At 41.5% G+C, this 27,398-nt stretch overlaps 1 protein-coding gene across 2 annotated transcripts in view; it reads left to right on the top strand.

The window, feature by feature from the left end:
* XKRX (XK related X-linked) overlaps positions 1-27,398 on the top strand; it is a 104,387-nt gene that overhangs the window by 62,027 nt on the left and 14,962 nt on the right. Inside the window, exon 4 of one of the 2 annotated variants that reach the window (XM_041740675.1) lies at positions 25,554-25,619. In XM_041740675.1, coding sequence (XP_041596609.1) covers positions 25,554-25,619 — 66 coding nt within the window. Of the gene's footprint in view, positions 1-25,278; positions 25,620-27,398 lie in introns of those variants that run through there. The other variant, XM_041740676.1, reaches the window with a different exon arrangement.

Here is a 27,398-nt window from a genome sequence, read left to right as displayed (position 1 = left end):
CTGCGGCTCCGCGGAGGGGGCTGCGCGGCTCTGGGAGCAGCTCGGCGGCGGCGGCTCGGGCGGAGGAAGAAGCTCCGCGGAGGGGGCGGCGCGGCTCCGGGAACAGCTCGGAGGGGCTCGGGCTGCGGCTCCGCGGAGGGGGCTGTACGGCTCCGGGAGCAGCTTGGAGGGGCTCGGGCTGCGGCTCCGCGGAGGGGGCTGCGCGGCTCCGGGAACAGCTCGGAGGGGCTCGGGCGGCGGCTCCGCGAATCCAACAGCGCAGGTCCCGGAACACAGGGCGCCGGGACACAGCCCAGGATCCGGCCTCCCCCAGGGACAGGCAGAGGCCGGGAGGGCCCAGGACAGCAAGGACGCTCCTGCCTGGAACTGAGCAGATCAGCGGCCCCGCCCGGGAGCCCCCAGGCCCTGCAGACGGAGAGCCCCGGAGCTACTGCGGGAGCTGACTCCAGGGTCCCAGAGCTGCCCCCGCCACTGTGGCTTCCTCCCGGGGCCTCACGGGGTCAACACCCCCCACTGAGCCCTGCACCAGGCAGGGGCAGAGCAGCTCCCCCAAGTGCTAACACCTGAGAATCAGCACAGCAGGCCCCTCCCCCAGAAGACCAGTTAGACGGACCAGTTACAGGGGAAGTCAAGGGACTTAAAGTATACAGAATCGGAAGATACTCCCCCGTGTTTTTTTTGTTTTTTTGTTTTTGTTTTTTTTTTGTTTTGTTTTGTGCTTTTTTTTCTTTCTTTCTTCTTGATTTCTGATTGCTTCCCCCACCCCACCCCCCCTTTTTTTTCTCCTTTCTTTCTTTATCTTTCTTTTTCTTCTCTTTTCCCCCTTTTTTTCCTTCTTTCTCTTTTTTCATTTTCTCTTTCCTTCTCTCTCTTTTTCTCCTTTTCCCAATACAACTTGTTTTTGGCCACTCGGCACTGAGCAAAATGACTAGAAGGAAAACCTCACCTCAAAAAAAAGAATCAGAAACAGCCCTCTCTCCCATAGAGTTACAAAATCTGGATTACAATTCAATGTCAGAAAGCCAATTCAGAAGCACTATTATACAGCTACTGGTGGCTCTAGAAAAAACCATAAAGGACTCAAGAGACTTCATGACGGCAGAATTTAGATCCAATCAGGCAGAAATTAAAAATCAATTAAATGATGCAATCCAAGCTAGAAGTCCTAACGACGAGGGTTAACGAGGTGGAAGAACGAGTGAGTGACATAGAAGACAAGTTGATGGCAAAGAGGGAAACTGACGAAAAAAGAGACAGGCAATTAAAAGACCATGAGGATAGATTAAGGGAAATAAATGACAGCCTGAGGAAGAAAAACCTACGTTTAATTGGGGTTCCCGAGGTCGCCGAAAGGGCCAGAGGGCCAGAATATGTATTTGAACAAATCCTAGCTGAAAACTTTCCGAATCTGGGAAGGGAAACAGGCATTCAGATCCAGGAAATAGAGAGATCCCCCCTAAAATCAACAAAAACCATTCAACACCTCGACATTTAATAGTGAAGCTTGCAAATTCCAAAGATAAGGAGAAGATCCTTAAAGCAGCAAGAGAAAAAAAGTCCCTGACTTTTATGGGGAGGAATATTAGGGTAACAGCAGACCTCTCCACAGAGACCTGGCAGGCCAGAAAGGGCTGGCAGGATATATTCAGGGTCCTAAATTAAAAGAACATGCAACCAAGAATACTTCATCCGGCAAGGCTTTCATTCAAAGTGGAAGGAGAGATAAAGAGCTTCCAAGACAGGCAGGAACTGAAAGAATATGTAACCTCCAAATGAGCTCTGCAAGAAATTTTAAGGGGGACTCTTAAAATTCCCCTTTAAGAAGAAGTTCAGTAGAACAATCCACAAAAACAAGGACTGAATAGATATGATGACACTAAACTCATATCTGTCAATAGTAACTCTGAACGTGAACGGGCTTAATGACCCCATCAAAAGGCGCAGGGTTTCAGACTGGATCAAAAAGCAGGACCCATCTATTTGCTGTCTACAAGAGACTCATTTTAGACAGAAGGACACCTACAACCTGAAAATAAAAGGTTGGAGAACCATTTACCATTCAAATGGTCCTCAAAAGAAAGCAGGGGTAGCCATCCTTATATCAGATAAATTAAAATTTACCCCGAAGACTATAGTGAGAGATGAAGAGGGACACTATCTCATACTCAAAGGATCTATCCAACAAGAGTACTTAACAATCCTTAATATATATGCCCCGAATGTGGGAGCTGCCAAATATTTAAACCAATTAATAACCAAACTGAAGAAATACTTTGATAATAATACACTTATACTTGGTGACTTCAATCTAGCTCTTTCTATACTAGATAGGTCTTCTAAGCACAACATATCCAAAGAAACAAGAGCTTTCAATGATACACTGGACCAGATGGATTTCACAGATATCTACAGAACTTTACATCCAAACTCAACTGAATACACATTCTTCTCAAGTGCACATGGAACTTTCTCCACAATAGACCACATACTGGGTCACAAATCGGGTCTGAACCGATACCAAAAGATCGGGATAGTCCCCTGTATATTCTCAGACCATAATGCCTTGAAATTAGAACTTAATCACAACAAGAAGTTTGGAAGGACCACAAACACGTGGAGGTTAAGGACCATCCTGCTAAAAGATGAAAAGGTCAACCAGGAAATTAAGGAAGAATTGAGAAGATTCATGGAAACTAATGAGAATGAAGCTACAACCGTTCAAAATCTTTGGGACGCAGCAAAAGCATTCCTGAGGGGGAAATACATCGCAATACAAGCATCCATTCAAAAACTGGAAAGATCTCAAATTCAAAAGCTCACCTTACACATAAAGGAACTAGAGAAAAAGCAACAAATAGACCCCACCCCCAGCAGAAGAAGACAGTTAATTAAAATTCGAGCAGAACTCAATGATATCGAGACCAAAAGAACTGTGGAACAGATCAACAGAACCAGGAGTTGGTTCTTTGAAAGAATTAATAAGATAGATAAACCATTAGCCAACCTTATTAAAAAGAAGAGAGAGAAGACTCAAATTAATAAAATCATGAATGAGAAAGGAGAGATCACTACCAACACCAAGGAAATACAAACGATTTTAAAAACATATTATGAACAGCTGTACGCCAATAAATTAGGAAATCTAGAAGAAATGGATGCATTCCTGGAAAGCCACAAACTACCAAAACTGGAGCAGGAAGAAACAGAAAACCTGAACAGGCCAATAACCAGGGAGGAAATTGAAGCAGTCATCAAAAACCTCCCAAGACATAAGAGTCCAGGGCCAGATGGCTTCCCAGGGGAATTCTATCAAACGTTTAAAGAAGAAATCATACCTATTCTACTAAAGCTGTTTGGAAAGATAGAAAGAGATGGAGTACTTCCAAATTCGTTCTATGAGGCCAGCATCACCTTAATTCCGAAACCAGACAAAGACCCCACCAAAAAGGAGAATTACAGACCAATATCCCTGATGAACATGGATGCAAAAATTCTCAACAAGATACTAGCCAATAGGGTCCAACAACACATTAAGAAAATTATTCACCATGACCAAGTAGGATTTATCCCCAGGACACAAGGCTGGTTCAACACTCGTAAAACCATCAATGTGATTCATCATATCAGCAAGAGAAAAACCAAGAACCATATGATCCTCTCATTAGATGCAGAGAAAGCATTTGACAAAATACAGCATCCATTCCTGATCAAAACCCTTCAGAGTGTTGGGATAGAGGGAACTTTCCTCGACATCTTAAAAGCCATCTACAAAAAGCCCACAGCAAATATCATTCTCAATGGGGAAGCACTGGGAGCCTTTCCCCTAAGATCAGGAACAAGACAGGGATGTCCACTCTCACCACTGCTGTTCAACATAGTTCTGGAAGTCCTCGCGTCAGCAATCAGACAACAAAAAGACATTAAAGGCATTCAAATTGGCAAAGAAGAAGTCAAACTCTCCCTCTTCGCCAATGACATGATACTCTACATAGAAAACCCAAAAGCCTCCACCCCAAGATTGCTAGAACTCATACAGCAATTTGGTCGCGTGGCAGGATACAAAATCAATGCCCAGAAATCAATGGCATTTCTATACACTAACAATGAGACTGAAGAAAGAGAAATTAAGGAGTCAATCCCATTTACAATTGCACCCAAAAGCATAAGATACCTAGGAATAAACCTAACCAAAGAGGTGAAAGATCTATACCCTAAAAACTATAGAACACTTCTGAAAGAAATTGAGGAAGACACAAAGAGATGGAAAAATATTCCATGCTCATGGATTGGCAGAATTAATATTGTAAAAATGTCAGTGTTACCCAGGGCAATTTACACGTTTAATGCAATCCCTATCAAAATACCATGGACTTTCTTCAGAGAGTTAGAACAAATTATTTTAAGATTTGTGTGGAATCAGAAAAGACCCCGAATAGCCAGGGGAATTTTAAAAAGGAAAACCATATCTGGTGGCATCACAATGCCAGATTTCAGGTTGTACTACAAAGCTGTGGTCATCAAGACAGTGTGGTACTGGCACAAAAACAGACACATAGATCAATGGAACAGAATAGAGAACCCAGAAGTGGACCCTGAAATGTATGGTCATCTAATATTCAATAAAGGAGGAAAGACTATCCATTGGAAGAAAGACAGTCTCTTCAATAAATGGTGCTGGGAAAATTGGACATCCACATGCAGAAGAATGAAACTGGACCACTCTCTCTCACCATACACAAAGATAAACTCAAAATGGATGAGAGATCTAAATGTGAGACAAGATTCCATCAAAATCCTAGAGGAGAACACAGGTAACACCCTTTTTGAACTTGGCCACAGTAACTTCTTGCAAGATACATCCACAAAGGCAAAAGAAACAAAAGCAAAAATGAACTATTGGGACTTCATCAAGATAAGAAGCTTTTGCACAGCAAAGGATACAGTCAACAAAACTAAAAGACAACCTACAGAATGGGAGAAGATATTTGCAAATGACATATCAGATAAAGGGCTAGTTTCCAAAATCTATAAAGAACTTATTAAACTCAACACCAAAGAAACAAACAATCCAATCATGAAATGGGCAAAAGACATGAAGAGAAATCTCACAGAGGAAGACATGGACATGGCCAACAAGCACATGAGAAAATGCTCTGCATCACTTGCCATCAGGGAAATACAAATCAAAAGCACAATGAGATACCACCTCACACCAGTGAGAATGGGGAAAATTAACAAGGCAGGAAACCACAAATGTTGGAGAGGATGCGGAGAAAAGGGAACCCTCTTACACTGTTGGTGGGAATGTGAACTGGTGCAGCCACTCTGGAAAACTGTGTGGAGGTTCCTCAAAGAGTTAAAAATAGACCTCCCCTACGACCCAGCAATTGCACTGTTGGGGATTTACCCCAGAGATTCAGATGCAATGAAACGTCGGGACACCTGCACCCCGATGTTTCTATCAGCAATGGCCACAATAGCCAAACTGTGGAAGGAGCCTCGGTGTCCATCGAAAGATGAATGGATAAAGAAGATGTGGTTTATGTATACAATGGAATATTACTCAGCAATTAGAAATGACAAATACCCACCATTTGCTTCAACGTGGATGGAACTGGAGGGTATTATGCTGAGTGAAGTAAATCAATCGGAGAAGGACAAACATTGTATGTTCTCATTCATTTGGGGAATATGAATAATAGTGAAAGGGGATATAAAGGAAGGGAAAAGAAATGTTGGGAAATATCAGGAAGGGAGACAGAACATAAAGACTCCTAACTTGGGGAAACGAACTAGGGGTGGTGGAAGGGGAGGAGGGCGGGTGTTGGAGGGGAATGGGTGACGGGCACTGAGGTGGACACTTGACGGGATGAGCACTGGGTGTTTTTCTGTATGTTGGTAAATTGAACACCAATAAAAATTAATTAAAAAATAAAAAAAGAATACAGCACCTGACAATAGTGATTCAATTACTGGTGATGGGGCTTCAGTGTAGGCTAAACTAGTTGGGGGAGGACCTCTTAGAGGAGGGAGTAACTTTTTAAAGAAATATTTAAATTCAGTTTGCCAACACATAGTGAAACACCCATTGCTCATCTGAGGAGGGAATATTTGAAGTAGAGCCTAAAGAATAGGCACGATTTATATGTGCAGAGAGGAAATGGAAAAATGTTTCAGGCTGAGGGACTGGTATATCAAAGGCTGCCATTCACGAAAATGGGAAAGTTACGTTGTGGTACAGGAAGATGAATTCAGTTTTATTTATTTATTTATTTTTAAAGATTTTATTTATTCATGAGAGACAGAGAGAGAGAGGCAGAGACATAGGCAGAGGGAGAAGCAGGCTCCATGCAGGGAGCCCGATGTGGGACTTGACTCCGGGACTCCAGGATCACGCCCTGGGCTGAAGGCAGACACTCCACTGCTGAGTTACCCAGGTGTCCCATGAATTCAGTTTTAGACGTGTTGAGTTTTGGATTATTATAGGACATCCAAAAGGGAAATACCCTGGAAGTCATTGACCCTCATTCAGTGATAAACTAATGCAGTTTAGCTTTGTCCAATCAGTAGTCTGTTTTCCTGGCTTGGTCAAGGTTCTGGTTTGGATAGTATTTTGGTTGAATATATGTGTCAGAGACGGTATACCAGATATCTTCTGATTACCCCTCCAGATCCACTCTCCACCTACTGTCTGCCCCGGGAGAGACTAATCTACATGGATTATACCAGTGTGTTTCCATCCCTTCTTGGCTTCTGGTAGGGTTTAGGTGGTAGATATACCTGGCCTGACATCAAAGGGAGGGAAGAAACCAAGGTTAGGGTTTTATTCCTGGCTTCTGCCTTGGAAGATTGCTGTAGGCTGAATGCTCTTTTAACCAAAGCTCACAATTTCTCTCAAGAGGACCCCTTCTGTGTCGCATTCTCCTTTTTCCTGCTATCTGTCCCTTCCCTTCATCATTTTGGGTGTATGGGTGGTAAAACAGCCCCAAGTTACTGTGCTCTGTATCCCTGTTGGTTTTCCTACACTCTGCCCATACCTTTGTAGACAGTCCTTTTGTTAAAATTCCCACTAATTTTACTAATTTGAGCATGCCATCTGTTTCCTGCTAGGACCCTGACTGATACAGATGAAGTCTCAACTTTCAAAGCTTTTTTTAGAATACAATAAAATAAGCCTAACATAAAATATTACTAAATATGATTCAGTCTATCTTTCTCTGATTAATCTAGGCTCTTGTCGTGCTTCCAGATAATCATTCTGAACCCCAGTCCACAGAGTATCATAGATGTGTAGAAGTGCCAGTTCATGGAATATTAACAATAGCTAGCACATATTAGTTACTTATTCTTTCCATGCACTGTGCTAAACATGTTTTACATGCATTATTTTATTTAACTTACTCAGCAACCCTATGAAGTAGGTAGTGATTTTTTTTAAAAAAAGTCTTTTTATAGGCGAGGAAACAAAAGCTCAGAGAGATTAAATAGCCTGTCAAAGATTTCACAGCTAAGAACACCACAGCCCAGAGAGCTGGGCTGTAAACTCAGGTCTGTGTGACTCCATAGCTCATGTTCTAAACTCAGAGTGTGGTCCTTAGATCAGCAGCATCTGAGAGCTTGTTAGAAAAGCAGAATCTCAGGTTTTACCTCACAACTCTTAGATCAGAGTCTATTTTAACAAGATCCCCAGAGGATTCACATGCACATGAAAGTTTGAGAAAGCAGCACTCTAAACCATATTCCTCTGCAGCCTGACTACTGTAGAAAGTCATATTTTACTTGTGCTGAGCAGAAAGAATATTTACTCCAAAGAAGTGTGTGGGATACCTGGGTGGCTCAGTGATTGAGCGTTGCCTTTGGCTCAGGGCATGATCCCGGGGTCCAGGGATTGAGTCCCACATCGGGATCCCCATGGGGAGCCTGCTTGTCCGTCTGCCTGTGTCTCTGCCTCTCTGTGTGTGTCTCTCATGAATAAATACAATCTTTAAAAAAAAGAAACCAAAAAGGTAACTGTGTGAGGTGACAGATATGTTAATTATCTTAGTTGTAGTCATCATTTCACAATGTGTGTATATATATATATCTCAAAACATCATGATATACACCTATATATATATATATATATATAAAACTTTATTTTGTCAATCATACTTCAATAAAGCTGGAAACAAAAGAATATTTCCCATTCTGCACTCTTTAATACTGCTTTCCTGGGATGCCTGAGTGGCTCAGTGACTGAGCGTCTGCTTTTGGCTCAGGACGTGATTGAGGGGTATAGGGATCGAGTCTCGCATCAGGCTCCTTGCAGGGAGCCTGCTTCTCCCTCTGCCTATGTCTCTGCCTCTCCCTCTTCTGTGTCTCTCATGAATAAATAAATAAAATATTTTTTTAAGATTCACTCATTCATTCATTCATTCATTCATTCATGATAGACATAGAGAGAGAGAGAGAGAGAGGCAGAGACACAGGCAGAGGGAGAGAAGCAGGCTCCATGTTGGGAGCCCAACGTGGGGCTCGATCCCAGGGCTCCAGGATCGCGCCCTGGGCCAAAGGCAGGTGCTAAACAGCTGAGCCACCCAGGAACCCCCAAATAAATAAAATCTTAAAAAAATAATACTAATATCCTATTGCCTTCTAGCCAGAGTCTGCAAAGCCAGTGCTATCACTTTTGAGACAAGGGCATTGAGATCCAGTCGGAACCTAGCCTGGTGAGAGATGGCAAGAAGCAGCTGGAACTGCTGCTGTTGTAGAAACGAGTGCTGCCAGGATTCTTTTATGGTTGGACTTCAAACATGTTTTACATATACTTTTATGTGTGCCTTTACAGCATCTGTGGCTGCTGTTCTGAAGAGACTCCTGAATCTGTATATTCTTGGCTGGTCCTCAGAAAAACTAGTCTGCTCAGAAAGTCTGATTTAATGCCCTTAGGTTCTCCTTTCTACAGTGTTTGCTTCCCACCCCCATCCCTTAGTCACCACCCAATGTCTTTCTTCTTATCCCTTTCTTGTCCCTGTCAATATCTGCTTTAAGAAAGCCTATCAGATAATAAACCCATGAGATGTGCTCTATCTCATTAATTATCAAGGAAATTCAAATTAAAACCACAAGATGGTGCACCTGGGTGGCCCAGTCAATTAAGCATCTGCCTTTAGCTCAGGTCATGATCTCAGGGTCCTGGGATGGAGCCCATGCTAAGCAGAGAGACTGCTTCTCCCTCTCCCTCTGTGCTTGCTCTCCTTCTGTGTACTCTGTCAAGTAAAAAAAAATAAAAATCTAAAAAAAAACCCCACAAGATATGACTACACATCCATCAGAGTGGCTAAAATGAGGAAAGACTAATAGTACCATGTATTAATGAAGATTTAGATCGACTGGAACTTTTGTCCACTATTGGTGGTAATGAAAATTGGTGGGGCGCCTGGGTGGCTCAATCAGTTAAGTGTCTGCCTTCAGCTCAGGTCATGATCTCTAGATCCTGGGATCAAGCCCCACGTCAGGCTCCCAGATCTGCAGAGAGCCTGCTTCTCCCTCTCCCTCTGCCCCTCCCCCCACTCATGCTCTTTCTCTCTCTCTCTCGCTCTCTCAAATAAATAAAATCTTAACAGAAAAGAGAATTGGTACAACTACTTTGTAAAACTATTTGGCAATATCTACTAAAGTTGAACTTATGAATGAACGCCCTATGACCAAGTAATTCCACTTGTGGATTATTTATTTATTTATTTTTAAAATTTCAAATATGTTATTTAAAAAATCTTTACCATCATTTACAAACCTCTAGATACATTTCAAAACATCTTTTAGGGACACCTGGGTGGCTCAGCAGTTGAGCATCTGCCTTTGGCTCAGGGCGTTATCCCTGGATCTGGGATTGAGTCCTGCATGGGGCTCCCCACAGGGCAGAGGGGCTGCTTCCCCCTCTGCCTGTGTCTCTGTCTCTGTCTCTCATGAATGAATAAGTAAAATCTTTAAAAAAAAATCTTTTAATTGCAGTACCTAGAGAAAGGATTTTACCATCTTGCCTTACTAGTGATACAGACTGTCATCAACAAAGGTCTCGTGGTTCACTCATGGATTTTTTAAAAAGATTTTTTATTTATTGTTTTGAGAGAGAGATAGAGACAGAGAGAGCACAAGTAGGGGGAGTGGCAGAGGGAGAGGGAGAAGCAGACTCCCTGCTGATCTGGGAGCCTGACGTGGGGCTTGATCCCAGGACCTAAGGATCATGACCTGAGCTGAAGGCAGACACCTAACCATCTGAGGCACCCACGCGCTGCTCACTCATGGATTTTTAATCGAGAGAAACTCTCCCACATGTGCCCATGCATATACAGATGTCCACTGAAGAATTTTATTTGTAATAGTAAAAAAAAGGAAAACAAACTAAATGACCATCAACGGAATGAATATATAAATTATGGTGTATTCATCTGATAGATTTCCACAAAGCAGTTAAAATGAATTATAACTACATGTAGAACGTAGAACTCCAGCAAAATTGTATCAAAAGCATACTGTTGAGGAAAAATTAGCATAAAACTCCATATTATTATATTTATGTCAAATATAAGAACACAAAACAATATCCTAGAATGTTTATGGTATATGCAATAATAAAAAGAGAAAAGTCCTCACTAAATATTTGCATGTACATCCCCTACCCACCCCCAGAGCCATTTACTTGTATAACTAGGATGAGAAGCCAGTATTCCTTCTTCTTTTTCCTTTTTTTCTCTTTATTTAAAACTTTATTTGTAAAAAAATAAAAATAAAAAAAAACCTTATTTGTAAAGCAACTTAATGTTCACAGTAAAATTGAGGGGAAGGTACAGAGATTTCCCATATTCCTTATTCTTCTTTAAGTTAAGTAATGGAGGCCTCAAACTCCAAAGGATCTATACAGTTAATAACATAAGCTCCCTGTCTCCAATAGCTAGGCCTTGTGTTGCTGACACTACATTATGGGAGCCTAGTGAGTTTGAGAGATCTATAGGGTTGACTGTCTCTTAATCCATGAAGGCAGGGGACAAAGTTGCAATAAGCTTTTTCTTCTGCATCTTCACCCTCTGTCTACTGGCCACAAGTGCTGAGTTTGACCTGCTTAAGGGTATCAGTAAACAGCGTAATGTGAAACACTAATAAGTAGGTGACTGTTCCAACCTCAAGCCGAACTCCTCCAGCATTTCACTTGCCTTATTTGACTAGCTCTGGCAGTAGCTACTGTACACAAAGCCCAATCCAGAGAGCAGAAAAGCTATAAATACTCTCCAGTGTAATTAAAATGAACTATTGGCAGAGTACTTGAATCAAAATCGTAAGGCCTGAACAACACAGGTTTTAATGGTAGGAGCTTACAGGGTATTTAGGAGAAACAGAATTCATGAAAATGAAAGGCAGTACCTGGTCCCTGTTCTCCCTGACCTACTGTGGTTACTTTTTTTCTCAATTACTTAGTAATTGGCTTTAAATTCCCCAGTCTATTAAGACCTTGAAAATCTACCAGAGGGGTATATGAGACAGAATAAGATAGAGTTTTAGAAGGGCAGGGAAAAAAGAAAAGAGGAGACTCTTGAGTAGGTTAATTTCCATTCTTTGATGTTGGAATTGACAGCCGCCCTGCCTCTTTTGGGTATTTGATCTAGTAATCTTAAGAAGAGCCTTAAAAGATGTGGTTTGGGTTCTAGTCCCATCACCACCACTTAATAGCCTTGTATCCTTGAGCAAATTAATTTTCTTTGAACTTCAAGTACCTCATCTATAAAATACTACTGTTTACTTAATATGGTCATTGAGGTATGTAAAGTGCTTAGCTTGGCCCATGGTAAGAGCTCAATAAATTAATGATGACCATTCTTGTTCTGACAGCGTCATGGAAGCAAAGGAGGAGAGCATTTCTTGTAGGAGAGGGAGATCTGCCCTATATAATGCCAAATGCAACAGAGAGGTCAAGGAGAATGAGAATTGAGAAAAGCCAAGGATTTTGACTATTAAAAATGCAGAATGAGGGACACCTGGGTGGCTCAGCGGTTGGGCATCTGCCTTCAACTCAGGGCGTGATCCCGGAGTGCTGGGATTGAGTCCCACATTGGGCTCCCTGCATGGTGCTTGCTTCTCCCTCTGCCTATGTCTCTGCCTCTCTCTGTATCTCTCATGAATAAATAAATAAAATCTTAAAAAAAAAAGAAATGCAGAATGACATGTACACTTATCTTCTGAACTCCTTTTACTCAAAATGGGAATCAGTTTAAAAAGGAAATCTATCACTTTTTGCAGTCTGGATACATATCTACTTTAACTTTAGAGCAAACATTGCTTATAGGGAGAATATATAAGAAGGCATCTGTGACAGCCATAAGCAGACTCTTGCCATGCTGTCCATTAGAATTTTCTGTGATGTGGAAATGTTCTCTGTGGCTGCTGAACACTTGAAATGTGGCTAGTGTAACTGAGGAACTGAAATTTTAACTTTATTTAATCTTAATTCGTTCCAACTTAAATAGCCACATGTGGATAGTGGCTGCTGTCAGTCTAATTGAGGAAGCAAGGCATATACTCTTGAAACCATTAAATACCAAAAGGATTGTGGCCAGACAGTAGAGACTTAATTATTCAATAAGAGATTGATACCTTTCTGGGATGGAGAATTTAAGGAGAGTCTTGTAGAGTAGGTGAAACTTGGGCTTGACCTTGAAGGATATATAGTATTTGGATAGTAGCAGGAAAGAAGGCAGGAGGTCACTCCAGATGGGTTGGAGGAGGTAGGCAGAAATTTAGAGTTAGAAATGCCTCCTATATGAGAAGTTGGAGGACAGTGGCTATTCTACAATAGAGCTTTTATATTAGGAGTTAGGTGGGTTTGGGCCAGGTCACGGACAGCCTTGAATCCTATAATAAGGTATGTGGGCTTTGTCCACATAGGCCAGTGTTTTTACAAAGCTTGCTTAAAACATGTATTCCCAGGCCCCACCCTGACCTACTAAATCAAATTTTCAGGGTTTCAGCTTAGGAAATCAGTATTTTAAGCAAGCTCCTCAGGTGTTTATGCTGCACATTCAAGTTTAAGATCTATTAGGTAAAAAAATAATAAAAAAATAAGATCTATTAGGTAGGCAGAAGGGAGCCCTTGGGAACTTTTGGTCAAAGGAGTGATGTGATGATAGAGGTATCATAGGAAGCTTGATAAGGTGGGAAAGTGTAGGATATAGAAACTAGGTAAGGAAATCAGTTAGGTGACTGTTAAAATAGTTCAGATATGAATTTCACAAATGCAGACTTCTTTCTGGCTTGTATCTTTGGAACTGTGAAATTGATCCCTAATATTTCCTATATTTGAATTTTCCACACAATTTGTTTGCTGTTTGAAATGACTACGGTTCAGGCACCAGAGCCTGGCTTCCTGGGTTCAAATCCCAGCCCTACAACCTAAGATGTTTTAGCTTAGAGACACTCCTTAATTTCTCTGTGCTTCAATGTCCTTATTCATAAGCTGGAGATGATCTTAGTGCCTATATCATAAGTACATTGTGAGTATTAAATGAGATCATAAATAGCTTACAACAGTACTTGGCATATAGTAAGCACTCAAAGTTGGTGTTAATATTATTTAAACTAAAAATTAGCTCTTTTAGTTTATTATGATTTGTATAATAGTTAAAGCCAAACAGATGCATCTCACAAAAAAGTGTCAAATTTGCCCACTTACAATATTAAAACCAAGCCCTACACTTTTTGCTTATTGAGTTATATTTCAAAGCTTCATTCTTCACTTAATTTAACATATGGTCATCCTTCATAAAATAAATCTAAATAGATGACAAATTGTTCTTCTCACTGAATGTGTTAATCTATGGTTAGTTCCTGGCTATGAATTATATATATCTTTTTAATCTTTGTACTTTTTAAGTTGTTACTAGCTTTCAATGAATGCGGTTTATAATATTTATTTGAGAAAAAGAATGACCTCTATTTGTTCTTCTAGGGGGCTGATGATTAAAATAAAATTTGGTTTCTTGGGCATCCCAGGTGGCTCAGCAGTTTAGCACCGCATTTGGCCCAGGGTGTGATCCTGGAGATCTGGGATCGAGTTCTGCATGGCTCCTTGCATGGAGCCTGCTTCTCCTTCTGCCTGTGTCTCTGCCTCTCCCTGTGTGTCTCTCATGAATAAATAAATAAAATCTTTTTTAAAAAAATTGGTTTCTTGTCTGGGTATATGGCCTAGTATTAGTGACCCTATGATGTACTGTGACATGCAGCAACAGCTTTTTGAAGGAATGAGAAACTCTTATGTGCCTTACTTGGTAGTTTGTGAACTCCTGGCTACTGTGAACTTCTGGCTTCACTTTTCTTTCAGGCCTCACCTGAACAGAAGCTTCTCCTAGGCTCTCCAGTTTCCTTTGACAGCTGCTTGAAGCAACTCTCAAGATACACCTTCAAGTCTTGAGGGCAGAGAGGGAAGCAAACAGTAAAGACCCGTGATAACCACCTAAACACTTCTGAGACAGGCTGAGCAAAAAAATTGCCTTCAACTCTTCTTTTTTCTTTCAGAAACAAAGTCACTCCTAACTTTGTTCACTTAAATTCTGTTAGATGGTTGAAAAAGATAGGTCTGGGCACATGGGTGGCTCAATCGGTTAAATGTCTGCCTTCAGCTCAGGTCATGATCCCAGGGTCCCAGCATCAAGTCCTGCATTGGGCTTCATGCTCAGCAGGGAGTCTGTTTTTCCCTCTCCACCTACCCCCTGCTTGTGCTCTCTCTCAAACAAATAAATAAAAATCTTAAAAGAAATAAAAATAAATTTAAAAAAAAGAAAAAGATGGGTCTGGGACATGATGGGCTAAGGTTCTTTTTATGTTTTGAACAGATAAATACATTTTTTTCTCTATCTCCCTAGTTGTACATTTCCCTTTCCTTGAGTCAGTCAATGCTACCAGTTTTCTTGTGTATCCTCCCAGAGATACTCTATGTATATTTGTATACATACACCCTTAATGTTTATACAAATCATACCATACCATAAATACTATTCTGCACCTTGCTTTTTTTCACTTAATCTATAGAATACTGTTTCATAATAGTACTTAAAGAGCTTCCTATGGCTGCATGACTGCACAGTATTCCATACTTACTGTAGATATAGCAGAATGTATTTAAGCAGTCCTTTGTTGGTAGATGTTTAGGTTTCACTCAGTCTGTGGCTATTATAAACATGCTTATATATATTATATTTCACATGTGAGAGTACATCTCTAGGACTCTAGGAGAAATTGGTCAGAGCACTTTGGTCATTGGCTTGTTCAGTTGCTTGATAGCTACAAAACCACAGTACTGTGTGTGGAATCAGAGATTCTAGGAGGCCTAGCCAATGCCTAACTACACCAGTGTCACAGGATGGTAAGCTAGAAGGGATCTTAGAGATCCCAGAGAGCGCCAAGATCACACAGAGATTTAGAAGCAGATCCAGAATTAAAACCACAGTTTTTGACTCTAGTCCATAATGTAACTCTTTTTACTACACACTGCTGTCAGATTTGGCATGGCCTGATTCCTGTCCTAACAGGCAGAACTGTGCATTATCTGGCCCTCTGTGATCTCACTAGCCTGTCTTTACCTGATTTCTCTTTCCAGGGTCTGACATTGCCAGCCTAATTTACCCTACTTTTCCTGCTGCTGTGACTTCTTCCACTAATAATAATTCCAACTTATAAAAATTTTTAATTAGAACTAAATTTTTTTTTATGGTTTGGGGACTCTTTAGAAGTAAAGCCAAGTAGGAGAAGCAAGAGTGCTGGGAAGGTAATCTGGCAATGGCACTAAAGATTCATGATCATAACTGTTGCTTTCTGCTCTTAGCTTGTCCATTGACTCATCATATAGTCTGAGGTGGGGGGCTCTTTCTCCTCAGGGCCCTGTTGGAATATCTCCTTTCCTTGGCCATAAGGTTGAACCCTTCAAGGTCCAACAAGTGCATAATGTGCCCAGTAAGAAAGAAAATGAAAGTGTATGCAGATAGTTTAATTTTTATTGAATTGTACTAAGGAACAAACTACAGGTGAGATTTTTGTTTACATGTAAGTACCATATGATACAGCATTTTACTTACATATATGTACCCTATGTGAATTAAAAACACAAGTTTATGCAAAAATGTGTATATGAATATTCCTAGCCATACTATTCATACTCGCCAAAAAGTGAAAATAACCCTATGATGGTTAATTTCACATGTCAGCTTGGCTAGGCTATGGTGCCCAGTTGTTTGGTCAGAGAGCAATCTAGATGTACTGTGAAGGTATTTTTTTTATATGTGATTAACATCTAAACCAGTAGACCTTGACTAAAACAGATTATCCTCCATAAGGTGCATGGGCCTCATCCAATCATCTGAAGGCCTTATGAGTCTGCCTTCAGATTGCAACGTAGGAATTCTGCCTGTTTCTTTGAATGACACACTGCCAGATATATTTAACAGATATATTCAGAACATTCCATCTTAATACAGCAGAATACATATTTTTTCAAGTGCACATAGAGCATTCTCCAGAATGTTCACATATTAGACCACAAAATAAGCTTCAACAAATTTAAAAATATTGAAGTCCTACCGTGTATCTTTTCTGACCACAATGCTATAAAATTAGAAATCAAGCACAAGAAAAATCTGGAAAGACCACAAATACATGGAGGTTAAATAACATGCCACTAAACAATGAAGGGGTCAACCAAGAAATCAAAGAAGAAATAAAAAATTACATGCAAACAAATGAAAATGAAAACACAATGATCCAAAATCTTTGGGATGGAGCAAAAGCAGTTCTAAGAGGGAAGTTTATAGCAATACAGGTCTACCTCAAGAAGTAAAGAAAATCTCAAATAACCTAACCTTACACCTAAAGGAGCTAGAAGAAGAAGAATAAATAAAACCCAAATCCAACAGAAGGAAGAAAATAATAAAGATTAGGGCAGAAATAAATAATATAGAAACTTAAAAAACAATAGAACAGATCAGTGAAACCAGGAGATGGTTCTTTGAAAAAGATCAACAGAATTGATAAACCTCTAGTCAGACTCATGCAAAAAGAGAGAAAATCATCAATGAAAGAGAAATAACCAATACTACAGAAATACAAATAATTATAAGAGAAAATTATGAAAAACTATATGCCAGCAAGTTGGGCAACATAGAAGAAAGGGATGAATTCCTAGAAACATACAATCTACTAAAGCAGAAGCAGGAAGAAGTAAAAAAAAATTGAAAAGACCAATATCCAGGAATGAAATTGAATACATAATTTAAAAACTTCCAACAAATAAAAGTCCAGGAGGAGACCGCTTCACAGGTGAATTTTACCAGACATTTAAAAAAGAGTTAAAAAAATAAAAAAAAGAGTTAATACCGGGACGCCTGGGTGGCTCAGTGGTTGAGCATCTGCCTTTGGCTCAGGGGGTGATCCTGGAGTCCCGGGATCGAGTCCCACATCGGGCTTCCTGCATGGAGCCTGCTTCTCCTTCTGCCTGTGTCTCTGCCCCCATCCCTGTCTCTCATGAATATAAACAAACAAACAAACAAACAAACAGTTAATACCTATTCTCAAGCTATTCCAAAAAAGAGGAAGGAAAACTTCCAAATTCATTCGATGAGGTCAGAATTAACCTGATTCCAAAACCAGATAAAGACACCACAGAAAAAGAACTACAGGCCAATATCTCTGATAAACATAGATACAAAAATCCTCAACAAAATACTAGCAAATTGAATCCAACAACACATATAAACGAATCATTCACCACAATCAAGTGGAGTTTATTCCTGGGATACAAGATTGCTTCAATATTTGCAAATAAATCAATGTGACACATAATAAGAGAAAGGATTAAAAATGATCATTTTAATAGATGCAGAAAAAGCGTTTGATAAAGTACAACATTGATTCATGATAAAAAAAAACTTTCAACAAAGTAGGTTTAGAAGGAATATACCTCAACATAATAAAAGCCTTATATGAAAACCCCAAAGCCAACATCATACTCAATGGGGAAAAACTGAGAGCTTTTCCCCTAAGGTTAGGAACAAGACAAGAATATCCGTTCTCACCACTTTAATTCAATATAGTGCTGGAAGTCCTGGCCACAGCAATCAGACAAGAAAAGAAATAAAAGGCATCAAACTTGGTAAGGGAGAAGTCACACTTTCACTATTTGCAGATGACATGATACTACATATAGAAAACCCAAAAGACTCCACCAAAAACTGCTAGAACTAGTAAATGAATTCAGTTAAGTGGTAGAACACAAAATCAATGTACAGAAATCTGTTGCGTTCCTATACACCAATAATAAAGCAGCAGAAAGATAAATTAAGAAAACAATCCCATTTACAATTGTACCAAAAATAAGATACCTAGCCAAAGTGTAGGTGTACAGTGTAACTGTACTCTGAAAACTATAAAACACTGATGCAAAGAATTAGAAGACGACACAAAGAAATGGAAAGACATTCCATGGTCATGGATTGGAAGGAAAAATACTGTTATAATGTCTACACTACTCAAGTAATCTACAGGTTTAATGCAACCCCTGTCAGAATACCAACAACAGTTTCCACATAAGTAGAACAAATAATCCTAAAATTTGTATGGAACCACAAAAGATCCTGAATACCCAAAGCAACCTTGAAAAAGAAAAGCAAAACTGGAGGCATCACAGTTCCAGACTTCAAGTTATATTACAAGGCTGTGGTAATCAAAACAGTATGGTACTAGTACAAAAATAGACCCATAGATGAATAGAACAGAATGGAAAACCCAGAAAGAAACCCATGCTTAAATGGTCAATTAATCTATGACAAAGGATGCAAGAATATTTAATGGGAAAAAGTCTCTTCAACAAATGGTATTGACAAAACTGAACAGCTACATGCAAAAGAATGAAATGGGACCACTTTCTTATACTACACAAAAATAAACCCAAAATCGATTAAAGACCTAAATGTTGAGATCTGAAACCATAAAAATCCTAGAAGAGAACACAGGCACAGGCAGTAATTTCTCTGACATCAGTTATAGCAACATTTCTCTAGATATGTCTTCTGAAGCAGGAGAAATAAAAGCAAAAATAAACTAATGGGACTACATCAAAATAAAAAGCTTCTGGTCAATGAAGGAAACAACAAAATTGAAAGGCAACCTACTGAATAGGAGAAGATATTTGCAAGTGACAGATCCAATGAAGGGTTAATATCCAAAATATATAAAGAACTGATAACAACTCAACACCCAAAAGCAATCCAATTAAAAATGGGCAGAAGACATGAACAGACATTTCTCCAAAGAAGACACCTAGATGGCCAACAGACACATGAAAAGATGCTCAGCATCACTCATCATCAGGGAAATACATATCAAAACTACAATGAGATAGCACTTCAAAGTGCATTTGTCAGAATGGCTAAAATAAAAAACACAAGAAATGACAAGTGTTTGCAAGGATGTGGAAAAATAGGAAAACTTGTGCACTGCTGGTGGGAATGCAAACTGGTATAGCCACTGTGGAAAACAGTGTAGAGGTTCCTCAAAATGTTAAAAATAGAAGTACCCTATGATTCAGTAATCACACTACTGGGTATTTACCCCCCAAAAACAAAACAAAGACACTAATTCAAAGGGATACATCCACCCCTATGTTTATTGCAGCATTATTTACAATAACCAAATTATGATAGCAACCCAAATCTCCATCATAGATGAATGGATAAAGACACACACACACACACACACACACACACACACACACACACACTGGAATATTACTCAGCCATAAAAAAGAATGAAATCTTGCTATTTGCATCAACATGGATGGAACTCAAGAGTATAATGCTAAGCAAAATAAGTTAGAGAAATATGCAATTTCACTCATATGTGGTATTTTAAAAACAAAACAAATAAGCAACAGAAAAAAGAGAGACAAGCCAAGAAGCAGACTTAACTATAGAGAACAAACTGATGGTTACCAGAGGGGAGGTGGATGGGGGGATAGGTGAAGTAGGTGATGAGGATTAAGGAGTACATTTCTGATGATGAGCACTGAGTAATATATAGAATTGTTGAATCAGTATATTGCACACCTGAAAGTAATATAACACTAGGTTAACAATACTGGAATTAAAATTAAAAACTTAAAAAAAAGGTCTGCCTGTTTGCAGCCTTTGTACTCAAGACTACAACATCAACTCTTTCCTGAATTTGCATCATGCTGGCTTGCCCTGCAAACCAGCCCTTATAATTGTGTGAGCCAATTCCTTAAAATATCTCCCTTCCCTGTCCTCCCCTCCCTGTTCTGTTTCTCTGGAGGACCCTGGCTAATACAAACCCTGATGTCCATAAACTTATGAATGGATAAACAAAATGTGATATATCCACAAAAAGGAATATTATTCACCATAAAAAGAAATGAAATTATAATATATGCTACAAGGTGGATGAATTTTAATAAAATTATGCTAAGTGAAAGAAGCCAGATACACAAAAGGCCATATATTATATGATTCCATTCACATGAAATGTCCAGAATAGACAAATCCAGAGAGATGTCAAGTAGATTAGTGGTTGACTAGGGTTGGCGGTGGGGAGGGGGAATGGGTAGTGAGAGCTTAATGATTATGTGGTTTCTTTTGGGGGTGATGGAGATGTTCTAGAACTAGGCAATGGTAATCTCTGCACAACTTTGTACTAAAAACACTGAATTGTACCCTTTAAGTGAGTGAATTGTATGGTATGTGAATTATATCTCAATTTAGCCATTATTTAAAAAAACAAGACTTAAACCAAAAAATATATAATATCCATCACAGTCCTATCTCCTGTCTCTCCTCTCTACAAGGCAATGTATATAGAGCTTTGCCATCTGCCTGGCAATACTCATCATCCCCAAATTCCATGCTGCACTTTGCAATAGCCCTTCTTTCCCTTCAGTGCTAATTTAGATGATCATTTCAACCAGATTTTTAAAAACAAAGATGCTAGGGATAAGGGCTGCAGGGAACTCACTTGTGTTTTGACTCCAGGCGCATATCCCTCCTATGGATGTTACTGATGAGGGAGTGGTTCAGAACAGGATAGGAAAAATTATTCGTCCTCAGGTTGCTTTGCAGCGAAAGGAGAAGGCCCAGAGACTACATAACTGATTTTGCATTCAATATCTTTTAAAGATTCTAACAGTTCAAATTGAGCATTCTATAGAAGGAAGCCATTCTTTCATCCTAGCTATTGATTCCCTGGGCCTTGCCTATCATCTCCTACCAGCTAGTGTTCTGTGACTACTTTCAGCCACTTGATGCACATTTCACTCGTTCCTCTCCTCTTCCTTCATGCAGGCCAGTACTGTTACAAGTCAGCTCTGGCTGCAATCCCTTGAAAACTTAAACCTATCTTGGGAGCTGTATAGAATTCAGAGGTGTTCTGAACGCTAATAAAGATGTCAAGTGCTTTTAGATTCATTCTCTATTCTGCTGAGTATGGGGTTGGAGGTGTTGCAAGAGAGAATCAAATCTTGGGTCTCCCTCTCCTGCAGAACTTTGGTTCTGCAAGAAGAAGAAATTGACCCTGACACTATCTAGTATTCAGGGGGTAGCCTAGATATATCACCTCAGTTGACTAGTCTTTGAGAGATGAGTGGTCTTTTTTTTTTTAAAAAAAAGATTTTATTTAGAGAGAAAGAGGGGCAAGTGGGGCAGGGAGAGAGAAGGTCAGAGGGAGAGAGAGAATCTCGAGCAGAGCCCAACTCAGGACTTGATCTCAAGACCCTGAGATCATGACCTGAGCCGATTTCAAGAGTCAGACACTAAACCGACTGACCCACCCTGGCACCCTGGGAGCTGAGTGGTCTTAATGAGGAAAGGGTTCCTAGAGCTTCAGTGGTCTCACAACTGTCAACATTTCCAGTGTCTCTATTAAGACGAGTCAAGGGCTGAAGCCTCAAGATTGCCTGAAAGAGGAAAGAGAGTTGGACAGAAACAAGGCAAATTCTTGGTTTCTCCCAGCAGGGCAAAAGGAACAGGGAAATAAGAGACCACAGGATTTAGTGACCTAAAGCGCCAGAGAGTCCTAGGGCTGAAAACAGAGAAGCTGGTAGGTGAGGGGGATCAGATGGCAGGAAAGTTACAGGTATGTATCAGCCATGGGGGAGTTCAAAAAAAAGTGTTAATGGTAGGGGATCTGCCTTTCAGGAGCTCATAGTAGGTAATGTAGTTGTGGAAGAAAAGGTAATACACTTGAGAGAGTTTGTAATTTGGTGCTAAACTATGGTATTGCCAAAAAGTAAACACGTGCCGTAGGAGCTCTGAGAAGGGACATACCATGTGGGCTGGCATCCTCTGTGAGCTGAATGATTGACTGAGGAGGTGGGTGTCCCAAAGGACTTTATGCCCCAGCTACAGTGGCTATAGCTTTTCTAGAGATGAGTGTGCCTGAGTCTTGCATAGCTTCCTGGAGGAAGTGTGGGGGAGGAAGCTTCATCACTGTCACCAATTTTTAATCATTACTGTCATCAACAAGAACCACAGTAAACATTAATTGAACATCCCTCCCTGAGTCTACACTTCTGTGAGAGCGTGTGCCAGTAGCACAAAGACAAGGGTTGGGGAGGTGAAAGAAGGGTTCTTGGAGTAGGTAGTGCTTGAGCTGACCCTTGAAGGAAGGTTAGGGTTTGGACTAATGGAAAAAGAGTGAAGGACACTGTAAATGACCTCCACAAGGCACAGAGGTGGAAGTGCACAAGGCCAGTATAATTAAATGAGAAAGTTTGCTGGACTGGAGCAAAGGGTGCGTGGTAGGCTAATGCAGATGATGAAGTTAGAGAGGGAAGTAGTGTGGTGATCATAGAAAGCCTTTAATGAATGGCATCCAGAGGGAGCCGTTTAGGAACAAAGTAGGAAGGCCTTGTAGATAGATTTGTGTATCTGGGGAGTGCCGAGGGCAGAAAGGGAAGGGAAGAAAGGCTAAAAGAATTGGGATTCTACATTCTTCTTAGCTTCATTCTCCCATGCTAGGGTAACCAACTTATCCTAGCTCAGCAAACCGAGTCGGCTACTTGAGATCCATCTTGAGAACAGGTTCCTAAGAAGCCCTCAGAAGTCCTCCACTGTTGGTGGAGAACCCTGTGCTAGCTGGAAAGCCCCAACCAATTAACACCATTGTGTGAAGTGTTCTCAGACAGTGTTGACCTGCCTTGTGAAAAGGAAAGGAAGGATAAGCCTGCTAACGCAGCTACTAGCTACTAGCCTGGGTGCAGATTGAGATAGTGTGCCTGCTTTAAAGGCAAGAATGTTTAGAAGTTGATTTGTCACTGCATCAGCCATGGGGAAAGGAGGCAGCAATTGCTGGAATCCGAAAAATCAACACAAAAATCAACACAACAAGCCTAAGTCTTTCTCCAGGCCGTCATTTTGCAGGCTGCTGGTTGGCCATTCACCACATAGATTCTTTTTACTGACTTCCTGCAGCAAAAGGAGATTGGCACAAGCTCTGCCACATTTATATTATTATCAGGAGGCAGATGTTTTCTCTTTTTCTCTGGGGTTTAGAATTATGCAAATGAAGGCATGAAAACAAAAGCTCTGTGAGGTGGGGGAGGATTGATCTTAAGAATCCTGGCAATTTTCTGAGCTCTTTAAGTTATCCCTCTCAGTTTTTACTAACAGCTCTCTTGGCTTCTCTCCAGTCTATTTAGAATTTGGCACCTCTTCTGAACCTTCCAGCCAAAGACCTGGAAGTTCACTCTAAAGTTCCTTTCCTGGCCTCATTTTGCAAGTGGGGAAATCAAGGTATATAATAAGAGCTTTCAGTGCTGACCTTGAATCTTGACACCCCCTGCCCCGCATCCTTTTCTATCTTACCTCTGCTGAATACAGTCTTGTTTGGAAAGGAAACTATGGCCCAATTGCCTCTCAGGTCTCCTCCCTACCCCACCCCACCCCCGCCCTGGTAATTATCTGGAGGGCAATAGGACCTAGGTAAGTTCAACCCTGAGGCCGAGAGAGACACACCTGCCTTACCGCGTGGGTTGAGCAAGTGTGCCAGCTAGCTAGTTCAGGAGGGCGGGGTAGAAGTGGGCGTCTGCTTCTTTGGGGGAAGAGGAAAGCTGTGGCTTCCTCTGGGATCCTGGGGTCGTGGTGAGAAGCCATTCCGGAGGCTAGCCCAAGCTTCTTTGTGTGGCGCCTCTCCCCCGCCCCCCCCGCCCCCACGGAGCATCTTTGGGCTGCTGGCCTTGGAACCCGCAGGCTGGGGTTTGGCCCCAGCCGTCCCTCCCCTTTCGCCCGCCCCGGTCATCAGTGCCTTAGTTCCTGAAGCCGCCCGACCTCTCTCGCAGCTGGAACTGCAGGCGGGGGAGGACCCCAGCAGCGGACGACGTCTGCCTTTGCCCTCCCGGGCTGGCGCCCCACACACGTCGTGCTTCTCGCTAGCAAAGTTTCTCTGTGGAAAACAAGCCCCTCTAGCTTACTCTGGATCCGTAACGCGCGGGCGCGCGCTCTCGGCTCCTCTCCCCCGAGACTGCGCTCCCGGCCGGGGCTGTGCCTTTGCTCCTGCCCCCGGCCGGCGGCTGCCGTGCGGGCGGAGCTTGGGGAATCCAAGCAGCCGGCTCAAGAAGCCTCGCCTCTGCGCGGGTTCTGAGGGAGCAGCGGCGAGCCGGCGAGCTCGTAGCCACAGCCTAACGATAGCTCGGGGACCTAGGCACTGGAATGAGCCCCCGAAGGGACGCTCAGGCTCCACCCCCTCTTCTGCCCTGGTTCAGTTTTCGGCTGGGGTGAGAGGGCATCGTGGTCAGGACTCCTCGGAAGGTGCTGCTGAGTTTTGATGCCCCGACAGAGGGGCTAACCCCCTTCTTGCGGTGGGGGGGGGGTGGGCATCCTGCGAAAGGTGAAGCGGCCAAGGAAACAGCTGTGTCCAACCTTTCTCGTGCCTGAAACTGGACTCCAGGCCGAGCGCTAAAATGCTTGCTTTGGCCCTGTCCAGGTTTCACAGCACGTATATTGACGATTGGAATCCTGGGCCAATGAAGAGTCAAGTTCAAAGTGGTACTCCTGGGCTCCCCATCCCATACTCCAACAAGTGTAACTGGAAAGGAAACTAGAAAGAGGGGGTCTCCTGCTCTAACTAGCAGATCTCCGTTCTGGAATTGTACTTGACAGCTGTCTTCACCAATACTTGGACTGCAGTGGCTATCCAAGTATTGGCTATAGGGTGGGTGGGGGTTGCCCTGAAGACCAGACTCAAGCACTCAGAACCTCGACAATGGACCGAGTTTATGAAATTCCGGAGGAGCCTAACGTGGATCCAATTTCATCTCTGGAGGAAGATGTCATCCGTGGGGCCAACCCCCGATTTACCTTTCCATTTGGCATCCTCTTCTCCACCTTTTTGTACTGTGGGGAGGCTGCATCTGCCTTGTACATGGTTAGAGTCTATCGAAAGAATAGTGAAACCTACTGGATGACATACACCTTATCCTTCTTTATGTTTTCATCCATTATGGTCCAGTTGACCCTCATTTTTGTTCACAGAGATCTGGCCAAAGACAAGCCGCTTTCATTGTTTATGCATCTAATCCTCTTGGGACCTGTTATCAGGTGAGCAATTTTTAATTTCTACTTCACCCCCCCCCCACGGTTTGTGCAGAGAAAGATGAAGCTAATATTTACAAGACTGATAATGTGTCTCTAATCAATTCTCCCATTCCCTCCCACTCTTGGGCTTACTTGCCTACCATCCAAAAAAATCTTATCTTAAATATTTATTGCCACCACAGTGAACATGTGGCATGTACTTGTGTTCTAAAACCGTATATGGTACCATTGATATGCCTTCATTACTCAGTGTTTGCTATTTGGATTCGAGTTGTGAAAATTGCTATAGGACCAGCTTATGTGGTTAACCTGTGTAAACAGGACATAACTTCAGAGTGTGTTATTTTGATCCTGTCTTTTGGACACTCTATTAATTGGATCTCACATCCGGTTTCTTTACACTGAGCTGCTTGGGCTGCTGGTGGTGCCATTTTCAAATTTTCCAGAGTTCCTTGACATCTGGAAAGTACTTTAAGCTATTTGTGGTCATTCAGTACCTCAATCCATCGTAGTTCATTTTCTTCTTTTGGTTCATCAGTCTCCTGTTTATCTCTTTGTATCTTTCTGCAATAAAGGTACAAGGTTAGAGGGGGCAAAGGAAGATAGTCTATCTCTCCATCTGGATGCTGTAGCACACTGTAATTACATATCAGTTCTTTCCATTCAGATTGCCTTGAAAGGATGAGAATGTGCCTTATCTTAGGGAGACAGGCATCTGTGTCAGCAGTCTTATCTGGACACTGTGGGATTTTCAAGTTAGGGAGATGTTGCAAAACTTACGAAGTCAGGAGGAAGGAATGGACCAAGTTTGTCTTCATTGCAAGAGAGGCAGATGCACCTGCAGTCAGCTGAAGAATATGTGTCAGAGTGTTGATGTTGTAATTGCAATGGGGTAATATTTCTTCCTTAGAGAAATAACCACAGTCTGAAACTGCGGTTATTTGAGCATGGAACTCCCCTGCCTTAAATTTTTTTAAATCAATAAATGTTCAAACAAGGAGGGATTGAGTAGGCTCCATTGGAGAAAATATGGGATATCAGCAAAAACAGCCTGGAATTCCAGTGGCCTGGAGTCTGGTCCTCCCTCTGTCATTGACTAGTTGCTGGGCTTTGGTGAAATCTATGAAGATGTCTTGGGCCCCAGTTGCTTCATCTGTATGATAAGTGGGTTGGGCCAGCTCATGGGTTTCAACTCAAACGCAAACGCTTACAGGGGCCAGGCAGGTCTCATAAATGAGTGAAGCGGGCCAAGTATGAGAAAACCAGTAGCTTCATGTGTGATGATAAATGAAAATTAAGTATCAGTGTTAGAGAAATGATGGAGAGTAGTGAACAGTGTGGCAAGCTAGAGTCTGCATGATTTGCCTAAAGGAGGCAACTACTCTACAGTTCCAGCCCATTGTGTCGCTCTTGGAACTCAGACCCAGTATTGCCAGATTCCCCAACTTTTCAACAGAAGCTTCCAAGACAAGATTTGATATGAAATATCATTTAAAATTTTGGCAACTTGACTAATTAAATAACACAACTTGGACCAAACAAACCACAGCTGTTGGGCAGATGTGACTCAGCTGGCCTATATGCAACATTTGGACCAAGTAATCTAAAAGTTCTTTCCAATTCTAAATCTTTGAAGTTAAGCTGTAAAAGAAAGACCTCAAAAAAAAAAAAAAAAGAAAAAAGAAAAAAAAAAGAAAGACCTCATCTTGAATTTGGAACCAAGAAATTTAGAAACATTAGTGTGCCTGGGTGGCTCAGTTGGTTAAGTGTCCAACTCATGAT

This window comes from Vulpes lagopus, chromosome X, assembly GCF_018345385.1.
Source record: "Vulpes lagopus strain Blue_001 chromosome X, ASM1834538v1, whole genome shotgun sequence".
NCBI lineage: Eukaryota > Metazoa > Chordata > Mammalia > Carnivora > Canidae > Vulpes > Vulpes lagopus.
This window is presented reverse-complemented; position numbering and strand designations above follow the sequence as displayed.